This window comes from Manis javanica, chromosome 4, assembly GCF_040802235.1.
Source record: "Manis javanica isolate MJ-LG chromosome 4, MJ_LKY, whole genome shotgun sequence".
In the NCBI taxonomy this organism is placed as follows: domain Eukaryota; kingdom Metazoa; phylum Chordata; class Mammalia; order Pholidota; family Manidae; genus Manis; species Manis javanica.
Window position 1 is genome coordinate 89,052,382 of NC_133159.1, and position 22,161 is coordinate 89,074,542.

General features: G+C 40.2%; 1 protein-coding gene and 1 pseudogene across 1 annotated transcript; both read left to right on the forward strand.

Annotated features, from left to right (window-relative positions):
* Positions 1-413: 413 nt before the first annotated feature.
* On the forward strand, positions 414-1,477 carry LOC108385586 (protein MEMO1-like; annotated as a pseudogene).
* Positions 1,478-5,018: 3,541 nt separating this feature from the next.
* LOC140848933 (uncharacterized) lies at positions 5,019-11,862 on the forward strand. The gene is made up of 2 exons (XM_073234371.1): positions 5,019-5,448; positions 10,521-11,862. Exon 2 carries the CDS (start codon positions 10,582-10,584, stop codon positions 11,521-11,523), a length of 942 nt encoding a protein of 313 aa, XP_073090472.1. The 5' UTR covers positions 5,019-5,448; positions 10,521-10,581; the 3' UTR covers positions 11,524-11,862.
* Positions 11,863-22,161: the final 10,299 nt, after the last annotated feature.

Genomic DNA, 22,161 nt, shown 5'->3' on the forward strand with positions numbered 1-22,161 from the left:
TGGGTGCGGGGAGTCCCGCAGGGGGTGGGGGTGGGGTCACTTGGGGAGACCGACCATCAGGGGAGGGGGCCTGGGGACTGCTCGGCGGGACCAGACCCGGCTGGGGAGCAGCAGCGACTTCCAGGGGCTGGGGCCAGGGCTCCTGGGCTTCGGGGAGGCCGCCGCAGACCCCATCTTCCCCTGGTAGCCGGAGTTTGTGGTGATTGTTGCTGCTGCTGCCACCCATCCTGCTGCATCTCCTCCTCCTGGGCCGCCGCCGCCTCCTCTTCCTCCTCCTCCTGGGCTGGGCAGACCCCCTCCCCGCTGCAGCCTCCTCCTGGGCTCAGCCTGCGGTGTCAGGTCTCCTGGTGGAGCCGCTCCTGCCGCCGCTGCCTCATTCATCCTCGTGCAGCATAGGCGGCACAGGCACCAGGATGTCCAACTGAGTGGTCTGCCACGAAGCCGGTCACTGGTACACGGCCTCAGGACCGCAGCTGAACGCACAGCTAGAAGGCTGGCTCACACAAGCACAGTATACAAAAAGACCCGCTGGAGCCATTATTACATCCCAGGCAGAATACACATATTGTGGGTCTTGTGCTGCTCATGGTTACAAACAAGCGAATCCGTCTATTACCCAGTGAATTTTCATCCTTGGGCCTTCTCATCATGTGCCCCTCTCTCGATGTGCACTTTCCAGTGTGTGTGTATATATACATATATATATAGGACAACTCTTTATGACCTTCGTATTGATCAAAAGATTTACAGAGAACTGTGAAAGACAGGAACGTTTGAACACATGTCTCTGCAGACAGGTGAAGATGAACACAGTGTTGAAACGCGTTTGCCTTATACAGCTAACGCCATGGGAAGATACAGATTCTGCCCAAGAAGCCCCTGCATTGCAGAGACTGGAGATCCGTATGATCTGTTATTATCACAGTTGACAAGGTCCTGTTCAGAACTAGTCAGACAAACACGATTCATGCTTCTAAAATTCCAAATCAGGGATCATTTAGAATATAAATAATATTGAATATATCCATAAGGATGAGTTTACCATTATTTCTGTACTGGTTGGAGCTCTGAGTTGAAAGAACAGGAATTTGGAAAACTCTTCAGTAAATATCTAGCAGATCCTAGTAATCTCTTTGTGGTTTTTTCTGATTTCTGCCATTGGGGTCAAAGGTTCCGTTACAGTTACTATGTTGAATCCCAGGGGGAGATTCATAGATCCATTGGACATCTAGATAAAATGGGTATAAGTATTACAGAACAATTAGACCCTGTATCTTTTAGCAATTACTTGAAGAAGTACCATAATACTGTATGTGGAAGACATCCCATTGGGGTGTTACTAAATGCTATCACAGAACTTCAGAAGAATGGAATGAATATGAACTTTTCTTTTTTGAATTCTGCCCAGTCAAGCCAGTGTAGAAACTGGCAAGACAGTTCAGTGAGTTATGCAGCTGGAGCACTCAGGATCCACTGACGCTCTGATTCCTCAGGGATACCGCCTGCACACACTCATACTCTGTCCGCGGTCCCAGCCTAGCCCTTACCAAGATACTGGTCCTGGTTTGGGTGGATACTGAAACCTTAAACTAATAGAATTTTCTTCTTTTCTAGTTGGTATAGTCCTTCCTTAATTTCAACTCATGAAAAAATGCTTTACAGTTTAGGCAGTGGAAGGAAGGCTGCCATCAAAATATGCGATCAAACACAATGGCAATGTAAAGGCCCAATTGTGGCAGACAGTTTTTTTGAAAGTAACTTGGTAAAGCATTTACCATATCCTAAATTTGTACTCTTTGCAGACTTGTGCACATATATTCCGCTTTCAGAATAGTTTTGCAAATTGTACACAAACAAAAAAAGGGTGGAAGCTTTTTAATAAAGAAGTTGCATTTATAAATGATCTCTATTAGAATATAATAAATCTCCAGTTATAGTCAATTACTACCATTGTTGTACAACAGATACCTTCTATTTTAGTTGCTAATAAAGGGCTACACACACACACAAAAGGAATGGAAATATGATTATACACATGAATGGGACTCATGAAATTAAAAATGTGATAACTGACATAAAAATGAGTAGACAAGTTGGAATGTAAAACTAGGGAAATCTCTCAGAAAATAAAGGAAAAAGAGAAGAAAAATAATAAAATAGTGTAAGAAAATCAGAGGATTGTGCCAAGAATTTCAACATCTAATTACAATGATTTTTGAAAAGACTATAGGAAAAACAGGAAATAAGTAATTAGAAGCTCAAGGATGTGAGTATATAGACTAAAAATTGAACTATTGAGAATGATACATATTTAATATTTCAAAAAACTGAAGGGAAAAATTCCAGAGAAAGAGAGCCACTTGTTCTCATACAGTAAATCAAAATAGATCAGTACCAAGAATGCCAGTACAAGACAGTGTAGATTTAGATTTGGACAATACAATCTATTTGCAAAATAACCCAAAACAAAGCTACTTAATTTCTTTGGACCTCAATTTCCTCATCTGTCATTAGGGATATTCCCTTTTAATAATTTTATTTTAATAGGGAATAAATACGCTAATATAGAACCCAGTACATAGGATATGCTAAATTAATGTTGCCTATTATTAGAAAATGTATTAACAGCAACCCTGGAAGCTTGAGCATAGTTGAACAATATCTCTAAATCCTGAAGAGAATGACTTCCAACTTAGAATTTTGTAGGCAGCCAAACTGTCAGTCATGATACATGGGGGAGAATAGATACTTAACAGATATAAAAACCTAAAAAAATATATAACTCCCATGTACTTTTTCCACCATGGTGAGGAAGTTAACTCAGAAAGAGGAAAATAAGGTTTCTGAGATAGAGAGAATTCAGTACAAAGGAGAAAGGCTAAGGGAATTCTCAATTAATAAAAATCGTAGCACATCAGGGTTCCAGCAAACTAGAGAGTATATCAGTAAATATGGGACCAGGACATTAGTGGGATTTATGAGAAAGCTCTTTTTGGAAAAATAACATAAAGTTGATACATTATCTGATAGGTTTGACAATGTGAATAATTTGGTTAAAAAGCATTTTAGAGAGCTATTGGAAGTTTGGGAAGATGTAAGCCAAACAAAAAAATAAATAAAAATTAAACTTTGGAAAAGTAAATTGGATATAAATGCAAGGAATTCTACCAAAGTTCTGAATTTTGTATTATATATTTCATTGTTTTTCTTTTTAAAAATATAGGTGTTTTCAAATGTATTTTTTTCCCTATTTCATCTTTTCTGAAGACAAAAGTATAGACTAATTTGCCTATTGGCCTGATACATCTCAGGTTAAAATCTAGGAAATTCTGCTGTAGTCTCCCCATAGTTTCAGACTTTGGAAAAGCCTGGGAATCTTTGTCCCTCTACACACTGGGGACTTGGAAAAACATGTATGACCAAAGTAGTAAGCAGATTTGGATTTTACCAATGAGTGTTATAAAGCTGTAGTATGGTACTCAGAAGAAATAGCCACTTATAGAAAAGGGTAGACTTGACAGGCTTAGTCTTTAGGAATGAGCTGTGTCTAGGAAGAAGCTCTGTATTGCTTATCTATTCTATGCTTATTCTTTGGAGTATGGGGAGGACCAAGTGTACTGTCTTGAATTTCTCCTCTTCTATGTTTGGCTCTAATTTCTCTCAAATCTTTAATAATAGTTAAATACACAGGGGGGAATAAAGGTTCAGGGCAGTCAAAGGCAATGTGGCCAGCACCCTCCTGCTATGTGAGTGAAAAAACAGCATTCTTCAAAGGATTCTGGAAGATGAAAAGCAGAGACACGAAGAGTGGCCTGCAACAGAGTCAGAGGCAGTAAAGATGAGCATCTACATGGCGGGCCATCCAGGGACAGATTGACCAATTATTCTGTTTCCATATATACCATAAAATGGTAACACTGATGTCTGGAGGTAGAACTATTCTTATAAGGATTTAGCATTCTCCCTTTCTGTCACATGTCTCAGATAATACCTTATATCATTTTGACTTTGATGTAAAAGGACGTACATAGGCCAATGTGGGAGCTAGGGTCCTTCACCATATACAAATCAAGGGTTTCTATAAAATCTCCTAGTTTAGGCACAGATTTAAGCAGGTCCAAGAGAGTGTCTGTTGCTCTTGACTTACTATCTTCCATCAGATTAGTTGAAATCATATTACACTTTGAAACAGATTTATATCATTTAGCTCATCCTTGGTAGATTATTAAAGTCAAATCTGAATTTTAATACATGAGTTTTAAACTTAAAAAACGAAAGCTTTATTTAGAAAAAAAGAGAAGATGCATGCAGGGAATATTAGCTATTCATAGAGTTCAGTCATGTCTATGTGAATGCTCTACATGCTGCTAGGCCATGTATGCCTGTGCTTTAATTTTTGCCAAGTCCATCATTACATGTCACCCAGAAAAATGCTGACATATTGGCAATTAGGTTGAGTTTCCTGTCACCCATCCTAGACTTTATTGCTTAAGATGAATACTGTGCAAGTATGAACCAATATAGTAGGGACAGTCAAAACAGCTAAGAAAATATACCTAATATATTTGGGAGAATAAGCCCATATACAGGTCAAGCAAGGTTGCAATCTCATTATCCCAGAGATTTTGGAGGAAAAAATTAAAATGAAGTGGCAAGGTTTCTGCGGGGGAAGATATTTTGGACAAGTTAGAAAAATAGTTTGAAAATTTCATTTAAAAAACAAAGTAGTTTTTATAGATTTTAATTTACTTGAGTTAATTTTTGATAGTTTGTGTTTTTACAGTACTGTAACATATTTTTAAGCTTTGCAGAATTGCTAGCTGAAATGAAATAGATGGCTTAAGCTTTCTGATTTCCATTTAAATGCTCAACAAACTGTTACAAGGAAGTAGTGTTGCATGGTTTATAACAACTTTAAGAGATTTGCAGCTGTGCTATGAGTACATCCAATTATACTAAATCTGACTTTCAAAATTACTTTTTCTGTTACATGGACAAGTTAGTGTAGAAGTGTTGGCAGCCGCGCTCAGAAAATAGCGCCCAATGCAGGGCAGCCGGAAGGCCCCGAACTTCCTAATGACAAATCATCCCACACCACTAAACTACATGCTAATTGCGCCTTGGCATAAGGACCAATGAGACCCACCAAATTGTTATGCTAATAAGGCATATGGAGCCGCACCAACCAGGTCAGAGCATGAGAACTATATAAGCAAGCCTCTCCTTCCCCTCTGAGTCCTGCCCAACTCATTTGTTTCACAAAGAGCTGAAGAATAAAGCTTTCTGCAGAAGAATCCTGCTGTTGTTGCGTGCTGTTCTTGCCGGCGAGGACGGGGCGCGCGACAAGTGGTGCCGAAACCCGGGAACCAGAACATCACCGGCACAGGGAGGACCCTTCAGACATCTGGAGAGGATTCAGAACTGCAGGTCAGAAGAAAACCCGGAGGGGTAAGTTCCGAGAGGCCCCTGCTTTTTAGGATAATGGTTGATGGTTCTCTGTAAATAAGGAGGCACCATGGGGAATGCACCGTCATTAGTCACGGCGCTGCAGACAGCTCTCAAAGAGCGAAACTTGAAGGTCTCCAGCAAAATCTTAGGATCTTTTGTGAAGGAGATCGACCGTGTGGCCCCCTGGTTCATTTGTTCAGGGTCCCTCTCAATCCCGAGCTGGGACAAACTGGGGAAAGATCTTGATAGAGAGGAGGAGGAGGGTAGCCTGAGGGGAGGCACCAGGCCCCTCTGGAAACTGATTAGAGCTTGTCTGCAAGATGAGAGATGTGAAAAGGTAATAAAAGAAGGTCAGAGAGCATTGACAGATATCCAAGAGAGCATGTCAGAAATGGAACGGGAAACAGAGAGCGCGCGTGGCTGAAAAAAGGCCACAAAAACTAAAGTAAAGAAACCCCAGAGTGAGGGAGAAAGCCCGCCTAGGGCAAAAGCGAAAGAGCCCCGAGAAGCGAGTGACGATCGCCTCGGAGAAAATAGTAAATACCCCTGGAAAGAGTTGAGGGACCTCCAACTCTCCAATAGGGAATCTGAGGAGGAATTAACGTCCACAGAGGAAGGGGAAGAAAATAAAACCGCAGAGTGCAGAAGTAAGGGAACCAGCAAAGTTGAAAAGCGGACCAAGGAAAAAATGAAAGTAGGGTGTCCCCCGACGCCCGTTGCCCCGCCACCTTACGTGAGTGGCGCACTCTCCTTTTGCCACCCAGATACTCTTCAGGCAATTAGACAAATGTTTCCTGTATTTGAGGATAATGGCGTACGCTCTCACCAGCCCCTGAGCCATAAACAAGTTAAGGAGTTAGCAGAATCCGTTCGGGCTTATGGAGTCAGTGCTAACTACACCATAGCACAAATTGAAAGACTAACAGAGACAGCCATGACACCCGCAGACTGGCAATATGTAACTAAGGCATGCCTTTCTAGTATGGGGCAATACATAGAATGGAAGGCATTGTGGCATGATATCAGTATGACCCAGGCACGCGCAAACGCGGCCGAAGGACAGCCTGCGTGGTCATATGATATGCTGATGGGCCAAGGACAGTGGGTAGCCAACCAGACCGCCTTCCCCTTACAGGTATACGCACAAATAAACACGTGCGCTGCCAAGGCATGGAAAGCCCTCACCAACAAAGGAGAAGTGTCCGGCAATTTGACAAAAATTATTCAAGGGCCGAGCGAGCCATTTTCTGACTTTGTCGCTCGTATGATGGAGGCCGCAGGCAGAATATTTGGAGATCAGGAACAAGCAATGCCCCTAGTGGAGCAATTAGTATTTGAACAATGTACCAAGGAATGCAGACAGGCGATAACATCCTGGAAACAAAAAGGGATACACGCCTGGTTGAAAGCCTGTAGAGAAATAGGAGGGCCACTCACCAATGCGGGCCTAGCCGCGGCCATATTACAGAGCCACAAACAAGCCAGGATCACTAACAGAAGTATCAAATGCTTTCAATGCGGGAAATTAGGACATATAAAGAGAGAGTGTAGGAGCCCAGCTTCAGAACAAACAACCCAAAAGACCCCTGGGTTATGCCCTAAGTGTAAGAAAGGTAGGCATTGGGCCAATGAGTGCCGATCTACTAAAAACTTAGAGGGGAAGCCCTTAGAGTTGCCAAAAAATGCCCAGAGGGGCCCTCGCCACCAGGGCCCGCAAATATATGGGGCAACCAGCATGCAAGTGTCATTCGGGAACAACCAGGCCCCCCAAGAAGAGCCACTTCAGGTTCCGCGGGATTGGACATCCGTGCCACCACCAGAATAGTGTTGACTCCACAGATGGGAGTTCAGCCTATCCCTTCAGACTTTAAAGGCCCCCTACCACCAAATACCGTTGGGTTGCTCTTAGGGCGCTCTTCTGCTGCCTTGAAAGGCCTGACAGTCCATCCCGGAGTTATAGATCAAGATTATGAAGGACAGGTAAAAATCATGTGTTCGGCTCCCAGAGGAATCTATCCTATATCCCCGGGAGACCGCATAGCCCAGCTCTTAGTATTGCCCAGTCTCCACGCCAATTATCCAGCTACCAATACAAAAAGGGGAGAAAGGGGCTTCGGCTCCTCTGACTGGGATTCAGCCTTTATAGTATTAGATTTAACAGATCGACCGAAATTGACTCTGCAAATAGAGGGAAAGAGCTTTGAGGGAATCCTAGACACTGGAGCAGATAAAAGTATTATCTCTGCAACCTGGTGGCCCTCCAAGTGGCCTGTGACCCAATCCTCACAATCATTACAAGGTTTAGGATATGAGTCAAGCCCTTCAATTAGTGCCAAACCATTGAAATGGCGAGCCCCTGAAGGACAAGAGGGTACAGTCACCCCTTATGTACTCCCTCTACCAGTCAATTTATGGGGGAGGGATGTCATGAGAGACTTAGGCCTCAAACTCATTAATGAATACTCCACCCCCGCCCAAGGCATGATGATGGACATGGGATACATCTCTGGCAAGGGGCTGGGGAAACACCAACAGGGACGCATAGAGCCCATCCTGCCCAAAGTAAAGAATGACTGTCACGGCCTGGGTTTTTCATAGGGGCCATTGAAGATGCCATGCCCATACCTTGGCTCACAGAGGAGGCCGTATGGGTTCCTCAGTGGCCCCTATCCTCTGAAAAATTAGAAGCAGCTCATTGCTTAGTGCAAGAGCAGCTCCAAGTGGGACACCTAGAACCCTCTGTGTCCCCATGGAACACACCCATATTTGTAATCAGGAAAAAGTCAGGATCATGGAGGTTGCTTCATGATCTAAGAGCAGTAAATGCTCAAATGAAAATGCTTGGACCCGTACAACGGGGACTGCCACTCCTCTCCGCCTTACCCAGAGAATGGAAGGTACTCATAATAGATATTAAGGATTGTTTCTTTTCCATACCCCTAAGCTCCAAGGACAGAGAAAGATTTTCTTTCACTCTGCCAGCTATTAACCATGAACAACCTGACGCCAGATTTCAGTGGAAGGTCCTCCCTCAAGGAATGGCAAATAGTCCCACCATATGTCAACTGTATGTTCAGCGGGCACTAGACCCAATTCGTAAGACCTATCCCACGCTAAAGATCATCCATTACATGGATGACATCCTTCTTTGCTCCCCACAACCAGCGGAAATAGAAGAAGCATATATAGATCTCACTAGATCCCTAGAAAATTGGAGACTGAATATAGCAAGCGAGAAGGTCCAAAAATCTAGTGTTAGCAAATTCCTAGGAGCAACCATTTACACAGATGTAATTTGCCCCCAAAAGCTTGAGATAAGACATAATCAGTTGCAAAATTTGAATGACTTCCAAAAACTCCTAGGGGATATTAATTGGTTGCGCCCATACTTAAAGATACACACCACTGAGTTGACACCACTGTTTAAAATCCTAGAAGGAGACCCACAACTAACGTCACCGCGCTCCCTCACACCTGAGGCATTACAAGCCATTCGCAAAGTAGAACAGGCTTTGATGACAGCACAATTAAATAGGGTTCAATTGAATGAACCCTTTGAGTTGTGTGTCCTTCCCACCCCAGAGCTGCCAACAGCAGTCTTATGGCAGCACGGCCCACTGATCTGGATTCATCCCCAAGCCTCTCAGGCTAGGACAATAGAGTACTATCCGGCAGCCGTGGCCAAACTTGCTTTGAGAGGAGTAAAAACCTCCATGACACATTTCGGAGAGGCTCCAGCTAAAATTATAACCCCTTACAACGTAGAACAGATACAAGTATTATGTGCTATGAACGATGATTGGGCCATACTTGCTTACAGTTTCTCAGGAACCTTTGATAATCATTTCCCTAAACATCCCCTCATCAACTTCGCCAAAAATCATCTCCTAGTATTCCCTCGGGTCACTAGCCTAACCCCGCTGCCTCATGGAAAAACAGTTTACACGGACGGGTCTAAGACAGGCACAGGTGCCTATGTCCATGATGGCAAAGTTGTGACAAAAGACTACACGCCTGACACTCCACAAATAGTGGAATGTCGCATAGTCTTAGAGGTCCTACAAATCTTTCCTGAACCTTTAAATATTGTGTCTGACTCCTGTTATGTAGTTAATGCAGTCAAATCTCTAGAAGTGGCCGGGCTAATCAAAGCGTCCAGCCCAGTAGCCACTTTGTTCAAACAGATACAATCAGCACTACTTCATAGGCAATCTCCTTTGTATATAACTCATATCAGAGCACATTCAGGCCTTCCCGGGCCTATGACCCAAGGCAACCACTTGGCAGACCTCGCAACCAGAAGCATAGCTTTTCCCCTGCTAGACCCTATCACCACAGCTTCAAAATTCCATACACAATTTCATGTCACTGCCGAAACACTGCGCAAGCAGTTTAGCAGAACCAGGGCCGAAGCTAGGAACATTGTCCTTAGCTGCCAACATTGCTGCAGCTTCCTTCCCACACCTCATGTTGGGATCAACCCCAGAGGTATTAGGCCTTTACAAGTTTGGCAAATGGATGTGACGCATTTTTCACCTTTTGGGAAACTTAAATACATACACGTATCCATGGATACTTGTTCAGGAGTCATCTTTGCCTCCCCATTGTCAGGAGAGAGAGCTTCCCATGTCATCCAGCACTGTCTTGAAGCTTGGAGCGCATGGGGCTTACCACAAATCCTGAAAACAGATAATGGCCCAGCCTATACCTCTACAAAATTTGCTCAATTTTGTCAACGTATGGGGATCAAACACATCACTGGCCTTCCCTACAACCCACAGGGTCAAGGGATTGTGGAACGCGCGAACCGCACGCTCAAATCCTATTTACTTAAACAAAAAGGGGGAATTGAAGATATACCCCCCACACCAAAAACTGCCATAGCCCTAGCACTTTTCACTATAAATTTTTTGAATCTGGATGCTCAAGGCCATACAGCAGCGGATCGCCATAATCAGTGGCCAAAAGACCTACAAGAACTAGTAAAATGGAAGGACGTGTTATCTAACCAATGGAAGGGCCCGGATCCAATCATAATCAGATCCAGGGGAGCTGTGTGTGTTTTCCCCCAGGGTGAAGAAAATCCCTTCTGGATCCCGGAGCGCCTAACGAGGAAAGTCCTAAACAAAGGAGATGACTTCGCTGTACCTCCTGACCCTGCTCCTGACACTGGAGACCCCGACTCAGGGAGTATTGAGATGGGGAATCCTGTCTGCCTTTCCTAAGCCTATGCCTGTCCGTTTCAATGCAGCCGTTTTTCCCCGCTTTTTCACCACCAACTCTAGTATGAACTTGCCCTACCTAGAAAAGGACACCCTAACAGCCCCGTTGGGAGAAAACCGATCCTTCGTAACTAATGGGTCATTATGCTTCACCACTCAGAATCTAGCTGGCTGTATCTCCCTGAAACGGAGGAAATACGGATGGTTCAGTGACATAATTCTAGAGGCCAGTGGCCTCCCCGTTATGTCAGCTAAATTTGAAGGGCCTAATAAGGAAGGGAGCCTGCCCTATAAGAACATGACTATCCACCAGATGGTTCTCTGGATCAATGGCACATTTGTACACTCTCCCAGGAACAATTCCACCGACAGGCCACGTCAACCCAAATATGCCTCCCATTGTGTGGGCGACTATGAGGGAGAGCTGTGGCCCTGGACTGACTGTCAGTCAACTGTAGTAACGTGGGCAACTGAGAGGCAGGAGTTTACCATCTCCCCAGATATGGAGGGACGGCCAGCCAATGAGGCTTGGTGGCCAGTAAAGGTGCTCGAAGGCGAGTTTCGTCAGCAGCTGAGCATGAACCCCTTCCATAAATGGATGCTGTGTGGAGTCAATGGCTCGTGTACCGACCTCTCCCCCTTTTCCGCCCTCCAGGGTGGGGGAATCGGTGTAAAAAATATCACCTTTTGGTGCGAGAACAACCACACGCGCACACACTGGAACATGACCATGACCCATAACAACGAGAACTACACGTGTTCAGCAAAATCAGGTCCAGAGTCACCTAATTCCCTTTTTCCACCTTCTCCAGTATGCGTATACCCCCCCATTTCTGTTTATCTTATCCAATAGTAGCTTTAACTCCTGCTCCAATGAAACCTGCTTTCTGTCTCAATGTTGGGATGCGCGTAACTTTACCAATGCTTTGGTAGTCCGCATCCCCCGTTGGGTCCCTGTTCCCATAGACGCCCCTAACACCATGACTCTGTTTCGAGAAAGGCGCGATTTCGGCGTTACAGCCGCCATAGTGCTCCTGATCTCCGCGACCGCGGTCGCAGCCACCGCCGCTGGTATAGCTTTAGACACCTCCATCAAATCGGCTACAGAGCTCAATAACCTTGCAGCCTCAGTAGCTTCTGCCCTGGACCAACAGTCCACACTTGATGGCAAACTGAAAGGAGGAATAATGATCCTCAATCAGTGCATAGACCTTGTAGAGGAACAAATGGAGGTGCTTTGGCAGATGGCCCAATTGGGATGTGAGCGGAAATATCATGCTCTCTGCATCACTAGCATTCAATATGAAAATTTTACATGGGCAGCTAATCTGTCACGAGACCTGTCCCAGTATCTTTCAGGAAACTGGTCCCAAGACTTCAATGGGACACTAGAAGAGCTGCGGCGAGAAATAATCCACATCAACTCCACCCATCTAGATATCTCCGTAGCAGAAGGACTCTCTTCCTGGTTCCTCAGAGCTCTCTCCCACGTCAAGGAGTGGGCGGGCATGGCTGGGATGGGCGTGTTCATGCTTGGAGGTCTCATGCTCCTACTCTGGTTGTTATGCAGACTCCCAACCAACATAAGCAGGACAAGGTGATCCTTGCTCAAGCCCTAATGGCAATAGACGTTGGCGCCTCTCCCCAAGTGTGGCTCAATATGCTTAAGAAGGAAGCTCAGCTTTAGCTTGAGGTAGCTCTTGCACCCTGAGCCCATGTGGCACTGCACCAGGCCCGAGTACCTCATTGCTTAATCACAGCTTTCTCTAAGAAGCTCATGGTGCAAGAGGGTTGAGAAAAAAGGTCCAAACCCTTTGTACCAAGCGGTCCCAACGCCAGCCAGAGGATGCGAGGCAAAGCACTGCAAGAGGTCTTGGACCCCTCTGAGAGGCATGCCTGACTGCATAGGGGTAGATGCCCAGAACCCCTCTCCAAAAAGGGGGCATCAGGAAGTATGATGGATGTCAGGCCTCTGTCTCCGCCTCTGCTGGCAAGTTCCGCCTTGAGCTTCTGTTAGACAAAAAAGGGGGAGATGTTGGCAGCCGCGCTCAGAAAATAGCGCCCAATGCAGGGCAGCCGGAAGGCCCCGAACTGCCTAATGACAAATCATCCCACACCACTAAACTACATGCTAATTACGCCTTGGCATAAGGACCAATGAGACCCACCAAATTGTTATGCTAATAAGGCATATGGAGCCGCACCAACCAGGTCAGAGCATGAGAACTATATAAGCAAGCCTCTCCTTCCCCTCTGAGTCCTGCCCAACTCATTTGTTTCACAAAGAGCTGAAGAATAAAGCTTTCTGCAGAAGAATCCTGCTGTTGTTGCGTGCTGTTCTTGCCGGCGAGGATGGGGCGCGCGACAGAAGGAAGTGGTTTGCCTAGATATAAGAAAGTAATATATATTTGAACACTTGACATATTCAAATAGTCCTCTACCCAGAAAAAGGAAAGTTGCAGTAACTATTTATTACAGATAAAACAATAAAGAGTTTTTGTAGTTGAGTTTTTAATTTCAGAGCTAAATATTTTTAAGTGGAAGAGAGGTTAATTAGAATTCTCAGTATTATCTACTGAATATTAGATAATTTCATGCTTAATATTGGTAAGTTGATTGCAGTGGGAGGACAAAATTTAGAATCATAGAATATTATAACAGGCTAATACGTTGACTTTCATCTGGTTAGCCCAAACTCCTATTTTTCAGCTGAAGAAATTAGAGCTTGAAAAAGTTGAAGGAAAACAAAGAGCTTGGCAAAGGAGGTCTAAATAGAATGTTATGGTAGATTTGGAACAGTTAGAGATGTTGGCGTCCCATCACTGGGTGACTACAGGATGTGGGTGATGAGCCGTAAGTGGAGATTGCAAATAAAAGGAAAGCAAAGACAATGCTCAAGTACCATAAAAACAATTGCAAAGTTGTAACAGAAGCAACTCCATTAGCTACACAGTAATGTAGTTACTAGTTTCATAAATACCAGTTATTATCCTAGAATCACCAGATTTTATAAGATTTTAAATATTTCAAGTTGTAAAATTAAGAAAAAAGTGATGTTATATCTTACTAAAAATACATGTCAGAGCATAGAGTTCATTCTCCTTCACAAAATTGCACATTAGTCACTAAAACACTTGTTGCCAAACTAAGAAATAGAAAGATAGATGATAAAGAAGTAATTATGCAAGAATATGCTAGTATAATTATAAAGATAGTTATGTCATATCTTATAAAGTATCACTTTAAAGGTTAAGAAAACTGAAAGCAGACTTAATTTCAAAGAACAGGAGAAAATAGATAAACAGCAATCTACATTTGTAGTGACCAACTATACAGTTATTTTAAAAAGTATGGATTCAAAGAATATATAATGACTTTGGAAAAAGATAATTTTATAATAAGCAGAAAACATTAACTATATGTAATATAATAAAATGTAATATAAATAATATATAATATATGATACATATTGTGTGTATTAGATTATACAAAAGAAAAATTAAAAATAACCTGCTATATTCAACTTGTTAATATTGGCGCTTTTTTCCCCTGTATTTTCCAACTTTTAAAGTTCTTTTAAACAACTTCTGTTTATTGCTTTTATGATGGTTTGAACTCATATCACTTAAGTTCTAGTTAGGAGAAAATAACCCCACAATTTCAACAGAGTGAATTTAATATAAAGAACATCAACCAGGTGGTTACTTAAAGGGATGAACATGAGCTCTAAGTGTAAAAGGTTTAGCAACTACAGAAGGCTGCTGCCACTCCTAGGACTGAGAGACATTTGAACCAGAAATAAACTCAGAATTTGGGGGTCTCCCTCCTATCTTCTCCCTCCCTCAAAGCTGAGATTCACTCCTGTGAAATGGCGCAGTTGCTGCAGATAATATGCCTTCCTATCTCCGTTCCACACTGCAGTGAAGAAGAGACTTGCTGGAAGCTGCTCAGCAGGAACATGATAGATGCCAAGAAACTTATTGGAGGTCAGCAGAAACCAAAGGGGGCAACATACTTCCCTGTGGCACAGGGAGTCATAGTGCCAGCCATTTGCTGCTTGGGTGGGGGAGGGCAGGAAAATGAAAGTAATTTCTTCTTCCTGTCTTGTTCTAAGTGATTTAGTCTTGTTGTAAGCACTTAGCAAATGTGGAAAATATGAAAATAGGAGACAAACATTTCACTTTATTCTTTTCTTACAGTATCTTTTAAAATAATTTTTAAATGTTTAAAACCTGGAGTTATACAGTTATAAGTAATGTTATCTTGAGTTAATACCTGAGAGAGACATCAAATTAGTACCTATTTATACAGTAACATGACTATGACTCTTCTCAGTTTAATGATTAAGTAGTGGATACTGTAAGACAAATTTTAGCTGAAATAAGCAGGCGAAGAGAGGCAACAAAGGGAAAGGTAGTTTATTTGAATGCCCCTCCCGGGTGATGTTCCACGGTCTGGGTATTACAGGCCTTGAAAGTCACACCCGGTCAGGGAGGTGGGGGCTTATAAGGGATTAAGAGGGGGAAGAGTGGGCAAGCTATCCTAGGGGGCGTGGAGAGGTATGATTGGCTAAAGGTGACATAATAGACAACTAGAGATTTTTTTTCCTTCCAAGAGGGAGGAGGCTGACATCCGGGTCTTAGTTGGCACATCAGGATGGAATTCAGGAAGAGCTGTCCCCTTTCCATATAAGGCATGGACCTTGGGGTCTGGTCTGTTCTCCCCCTATGGCATCTCTCTCTGTTCTGTTTGCATGTCCTTGTTTTTCCTTCCTCCAGCCTAACAGATACCTCTGGCTTTATTAAGGCTTTTTAATGTGTTTCAAAAGTACAAATCTGCCATATCATGCCCTGCTTGAAAGTCTTCAGTGGTTTCCCCTTGCTGTTAGTATAGAGACACAGATCCAGAGCACAACTGTCAAGCTCTTTATAATGTTGACCAGATTACCTCTCAACTTTCATTCCATACACACTCAAGCTTCTTGTTTCAATCTCCCTGGCTTTTGCTTATTTACTTAAAAAGATCAGGTTTTCTTCCAGTTTAGGACCTTCATACTTGCTTCTCCTTCTGCAGAACATGTTCTTTACATGCCCTCCCACTCATACCATTCCTGCTACCCTCCTCTCTTTACAGTAATAAATAATTAGTTGTGTAATTAGTTGTTTTAGCTTTTAGTTTATTTTTGCTAGATATGTTGTCTTGTAAGTCATAAGTGCTTTGCAATTATTTGCCAAAATGAAGGAATAAGTGAATGAGTAAATGAGCAGATAAGAAGAATGGTCTGAAGCATGATATGTAGTAGGCAAACAAGAGGAAGTAAAATTTTAACAAAACTTTGTGGTACTCCCCTCAACTATTAGCACTAATCTTATTGTATTTTAAATATGTAAGGCAAAACAAAGTAGTATTTAGGCCATTCATAAGAGAAAATGCCCTGCCAAAAAAATTGATGCAGGGTTTTGTCATTATAACCCGAATATGACAAATGAAACACTATTCAGTATCTGTTAAAAATTGTTGATTAATTTCCAAAATTTTAAGTGAAAATTTGTTAATTACTAAAACTGACAAATCTAGTGGAAAGGTATGCAGACTTTTTATCCATATTGAAAAATATTGATCATTGTATACTGATTCAAGGGTCAGTTTATTTTCTTCTTATGGTTTGTCACACCTTCCTCCACATGTCATCTCTACCTTCCAAAAAGCATTTTCTGTGAATAATTTACCCTCACCATTTCTCCCTGCAAGTTACCTACAGTTAGTACCTGTTATATTTATATAGCATAAATATATATGTACAGTTATTCACAATCATTATTTACCAACACATTTACTATGTAATGTCAGTCTTAAAAATAAAATAGCCAGTTGTTTTACTAGCAAAATGGCAGAGGGAGGCATTGCAATTTGGGACAAGCAAACGTTGGCAAACCATAGGCAAGTCAAAGAGACAAAGGGATGGTCAGCTGTTGATAGGTTTTAGGAGGAAATTGAGGATGGTTGTTTTGAACAAAATTCATTGGAGGATTAAATTCATTTCTCTTTCTTCAAAGTGGGAGATTAAATTCCTATGTGAAAAGTGGCCTTCTTTATCAAGGCAATTATCTTCTCTGTCCTCCCTTGTCAAGGTAATTGCTACCTTCCTAATGCTAGTTGCAAAGAATGGGTCGTGTGAGAGAGCGCCCCCTTCAGGGCATCTCAACTCCCTTGAGATTTTCTTCACTCATTTTTACAGTTAACTTAGAAAGTAGCTTTCAGTTTCTGACGGAAGATGTAAGCAGTTTACAGATGACTACTTTGAATTATAAAAGGTATTAATATGCTTCCATGAACCTAACATAATTCCATTAACATGTCCTAGAGGTTAAGCTAATAGTGAATATTTACCTTTTTTATCTAAAGTTATATTGACATTCAGACGTAACAAGAAGAAGACAATAAGATATCTTTTGATCCTGTTTTCATAACAGAATCACTTTAGGTGACAGAGCAGATGGTCAGCAAGGTGTAAACAGAGCACTGAATTAACCAGATTCCAACATGCATGTAATTCAGACATTAATGAAACTAATCTCATCATTTAACTCTGCCAATTTCAATACATCTCATTCCATGTTGCATAATAACATTTTTAATAGGAAAATAACTGATCTGATAATTATAAGTTCATTACTTCTATAGTCATTATTGCATATTGCTTTTTATATTAATGCTATTTGGCATTATAAACAATTATTAATTTTATTCACTTAATCTTATGCTGAATATATTTACATACCCAATAATATGTACTATATATGTAAGTACTACATATTATAAGTAGTCAAACTAAAGAACGTTATTGTTTTTGACCAGTTTTTTCTCTTTCTGTTGCTACATTTGGTATGATTTTCAACCTGAAAATATGCATAAGAATTACATGTAACACATCTGATTGCCCATGGCTAAATTTTGAAATAGAAATCTAAATCCTGTTAATTTTGAACTGTTAAATATTTCTCCACTTCCTTAAAACACATTAAAAATAACATGTAAAAACTAAGCGGTAAAAAATGTAAAATAAAACATTTTAGCCTTAAATTTCTGAATTTTAATTGTACTTTTACATTAAAATTTTTATATCGACAAAAATAAAGTTAAATATTGACTAAATTTGTTATTTTTCTGGTATAAGTGAAAGCCAATAAAAACAAACAAATAATGGAGAAATCCAAATCTAAATTGTTATAATTAGTCCTAATTCTTCACTCTCCACATTCGCTCTTACTGTCTTTATTTCTATTTCTGGCTGATAAATGTCTTTCATTGTCAAGACTGAAAGAGGCTCATCAATGTACAAATTTCCAGGGGAAAAATGTTCTAATTTCTCACAATTTCTTCTTTAATCTCTCTCATTTCCACTTAATCTAGCCTAAGGGAAAAACATACTTCTCTTTAATTTTCTGTGTTAAAGTATCAGTGGATTTAGAGAAGGGGTTTATATTTAGCAGCCTTTAGTGGGGAAAAGTCCTCTTAGATTATTAAAAAAATATGATTAGACATGAATGCAACCAACCTGATGTCTGAAAAATAATCTATTTGTGATGAAAGAATTATCTAGAGGATAAGACCCAGTTATCTTTAGGGCTTATGGAAATTTAGAAACCTTAATTTCCAATTGCCAGCATTACAAAAGTGCTCCAAGAATTTTAAAATATACTGTGATTAAGAGAATTGATGAGGAACTTAAAAAGTTAAATTAAATGAATATTTATTATTGCTAAGCCTCCATGGGGTCACAGAGAATAAGAAGGTGCTCAGTTTTCAAAGAGCTTACATTTTAAAGAAAGTGTTTTTGCCCAGTTTTCCTACCCTTTTACTCTTGCTGATTACTTTTTTGGTTGCCAAATTAGATATTGTGGGAAAAGATTAAATTATTTTAATACTGTTGGTTAGGGTGAGGAAATGAAGAACTAACCATAGTTTTTATTGGTACAGCTTCCTTTTCCTCTCCTTAGAGTTCCTAAATTAGGGTTCTGTAGCCCAGCTAACAGTCCAGCCTAATCCCACAGATAGGAGAGTAACAGAGTTACAATGTACGGCAGAGGAATAGGCAATTTCCCTTACTATTAACTCGAATTATTGCTAAAGTTAACTTGCACATCAGGAAGATAAATGCAGTTATTATTCCTTTTATTCAAGTAGGCATCAAATACTAATTGTGGATTTAGATCGAACCACATGCACTAAGCCTCATTATAATTTCCAGATCATTATAAATCATATTATATAGTAATTTAATTTTTCAGTAAATTAAGAAAATATCTCTAAATATAGCAACTGCATGGTGGGAGAAAGAAAAATACACCAGAAAACATTTAAAAATTTAAAATTTTTCATCAGTGTAGGCCTCCAGAACAAAAAAAAGAATCCCACAGTATTGGTCCTTTTCATGTCTTTTAATAGAAACTGAAATTTTCAAATAAATTTTGCATCTTTTATCTCTGGAAAAATGGAGTAGGAATACAGGGCAAAACAAAAACATGAGAAAGGGAATGTCCTTCCCAGCTGGCCTCTATTAAAATATGTGTTCCACTCTAAGCAAAGTATAAAAAATACAAATGTTCTGTCTTTTCCAGGATGCCTTCCTGGTTTAAGATACTCTGACAAATGCCATTGTCTTGCTATTTAATTTATTATTTTACAAATTTTTGTAAAGCCTAGGTAAATGTTAAAATACAGTGGCTGCTTAAAAATGTTGATAAGTCTAGTGAGTAATAAATAAAGTTGACATTTGTCCCTTTAATAAGTGGTTTTAAAGTGTCCTAAAGAAATCAGTGTACATTATTTTTCTTACATCTTTATGTGTTACAGGTCAAAGAGAGTTAAGAATAAGGAAATGAGCAGAATTACATTGAAATATCTTGTCACAAGGTGGCGCTGCTGTTTCGAATATGAGGCTATAGCTAGCATTTCTCTCTCTACGTGACCTTTTAAAATATTTTGAAAATACTTCATACTGCCTTAAGGATCTTGGATCTCAGAAACTTTTAAATAGAAGCATCCACAATTGGTGTTACCTATTGGATACAATTTTTGAGGGTTTTTCTTTTTCAACAAGATCTGTGAAATTTCTAATCTCAAACATCCAGCTTTGAATTTAGATATTCTAATACAATCTAATACACTTAGGGAAAAAATAAGCAAACAGACATATTTCAGACCACAATACTGCTATATTTTATTTGCATTTTCTTCATTGACTTAAGAAAATAATTGATTCTATTTTGCTAAATGTCATCATTAGGGTGTGACAACCAACTTCTCTCCATCAGATTAATAATTACTGTCATTTTTAGGAAAGAGAAAAGATTTAAGATTCTGAATTGGTAGTCTGAGAAGAAGGCAATGTTATAGACTTACTAACAAAATACATCACGTATGTAGAAAGTTGAAATCAAAACAGAGAAAAATGATGTTATGCACTCATATTCCCTGTGAGAAATACTCATTTTCACTGTATTCACTGTATATATATATATATATATATATATATATATATATATATATATATATATAGTCATGGTTTTTATAGCTATAGTCATATTTACAGGATATTACTTTTTCACATGAAAACAGTACTCTCAGAATAAAATATGAGTTACAGAAGCCAAAGGTGAAAGGTAATGCTCATTAAGCAGACTAGAAAGACTAATAAGGATAAAAGTTTGCTAAAGGCAGTCACCTTCACAAGGTAAAGAGAAAAGAATAATACTGCAAACAAGCTTCCTGCCTGAAGTCACCAAGAGAAATAGAATTAGTTAAAAGGACAATTTTAAAAAGAATAGCACAACAGCTCTTAAGGTTTTTAAGCTTAGCAAATTGTATGTTTTTAAGGAAAAATTAAGTTAGATCTCAAATCCTGAATGAACTTGCTTGCCACATATAAATAACTTGTGTGTTTGTCATTGGATTTGACACATGATTGGGTAATGCTAGCATGCGTGGATAGGATGCCAGGCCTGTAGGGATACCTTCTGCAGTTAATGGGCAATGAGTCAGTCCTCTGAATATCCTTTTTATTAGTTACTTGAAAGTGAGGAGGAAGAGTAAGAAAAACAGAAGAAAAGACTGTATAGTTCTAAATGAAGAAACAAAACCCTCCAGTTAGAGATTTCAGCAATTATGTTATCTTACCAGAAAGCTCCTCCTTGACTACTACTCTTTTTGCCCCAGTTTCCTGACGTGAAAGGTATGGACTTGTTTTGTCTGTCTCCCTCACTAGATTATAAAACCATAGGGAACAGGAATACTATTTTGTTCATTGCTGCATCCTCAGTGTCTCAAACACTCAGCACACAATGTTGGTATCTCAATAAATATTTGTTAAATCAATGAATGAGTTTTCATGCCTCATGAGCTTAGAGATGTGACTTATTTTCACAATAATAAGTAACCTATAGCAGATATTTACTAAACATGAATTTTGGAGGCTATTATTAGACAATGCCTGAAATATGTCTTTACCTGACTAAAACTTTTGAATGCCTAGTGTTGTTTCTCTCTAATCAATCTATAACATAGAATACATAAGAAAATGTACAAGTCTGATATTTCAGAATAGCTGGGTTGTGACCAACAAGGATTCATCAGGGGGAATTAACTTGGAAAATTCAGCATATTTTATTTAGGTCTGATTTCAGACTTAGACATACAAGCATTCAAACTTCTTATTCAATATTTTTACTGACATATGTATTTAAAATAATAATTTAGTCAACTCTAACTTCTCCAAGTGGGTCATGCTTGCTCCCTGGGGATAGCTGGCTAAGTACCACAACCAAAGTACTCCTATGGGGGTAAGTGTGCAAGGATGTGGAGAGATTGGGTAGACAGCCTCAGCCTAGGCCTAAACATTTCTGTGCATGCTTCTGTGGGCAGAGATTGGAATATAGATCAAAATAACTTACCTTAAAATCTAAGAATATGATCCAAATATGTTTATACACTTTATAGTTACTTCACAATATATCCATGTTTTATAAAAAATAGAGACAATGTTCTGACCTTTTTACTGTCAAAAAATGATGCTGTCTCCTGTAGCATCATATATCACTCTCCCAATGTAATAAAGTACTCAGCTTGATAACTGTGATGTAAGCCATCATTCACCCATGTATGTATTTAACCACCTATTATGACCCCTGTACTGTGCCATGTGCTTGGAAAACAAAGATAAGCAAGATGAGTTTGGGGGACAAACTAATAAACAAATAAGTACAATGCGATAACTGCAATGACAGAATTGGGCATGATACAGTTGGGGTATAGTATGTAGTCCAGCCTAAGGGGAAATTTCATTAGGAAAAGCTTCTTAGATGAGCAGGATTCAACAAACAGGGAGACAAAGAATAGTAAAAATAGAAAAATTATGTATATTTGTAAAACCCATCTCCACAGAAGGATGCATGTAGCCATGATGAATTTGAACCAGAATATTCCTGGAAAA

What these genes read in the sequence shown, in the direction of transcription:
- LOC140848933 (XM_073234371.1), top strand. Translation starts at nt 10,582, where the DNA reads ATGACTTCGCTGTACCTCCTGACCCTGCTCCTGACACTGGAGACCCCG.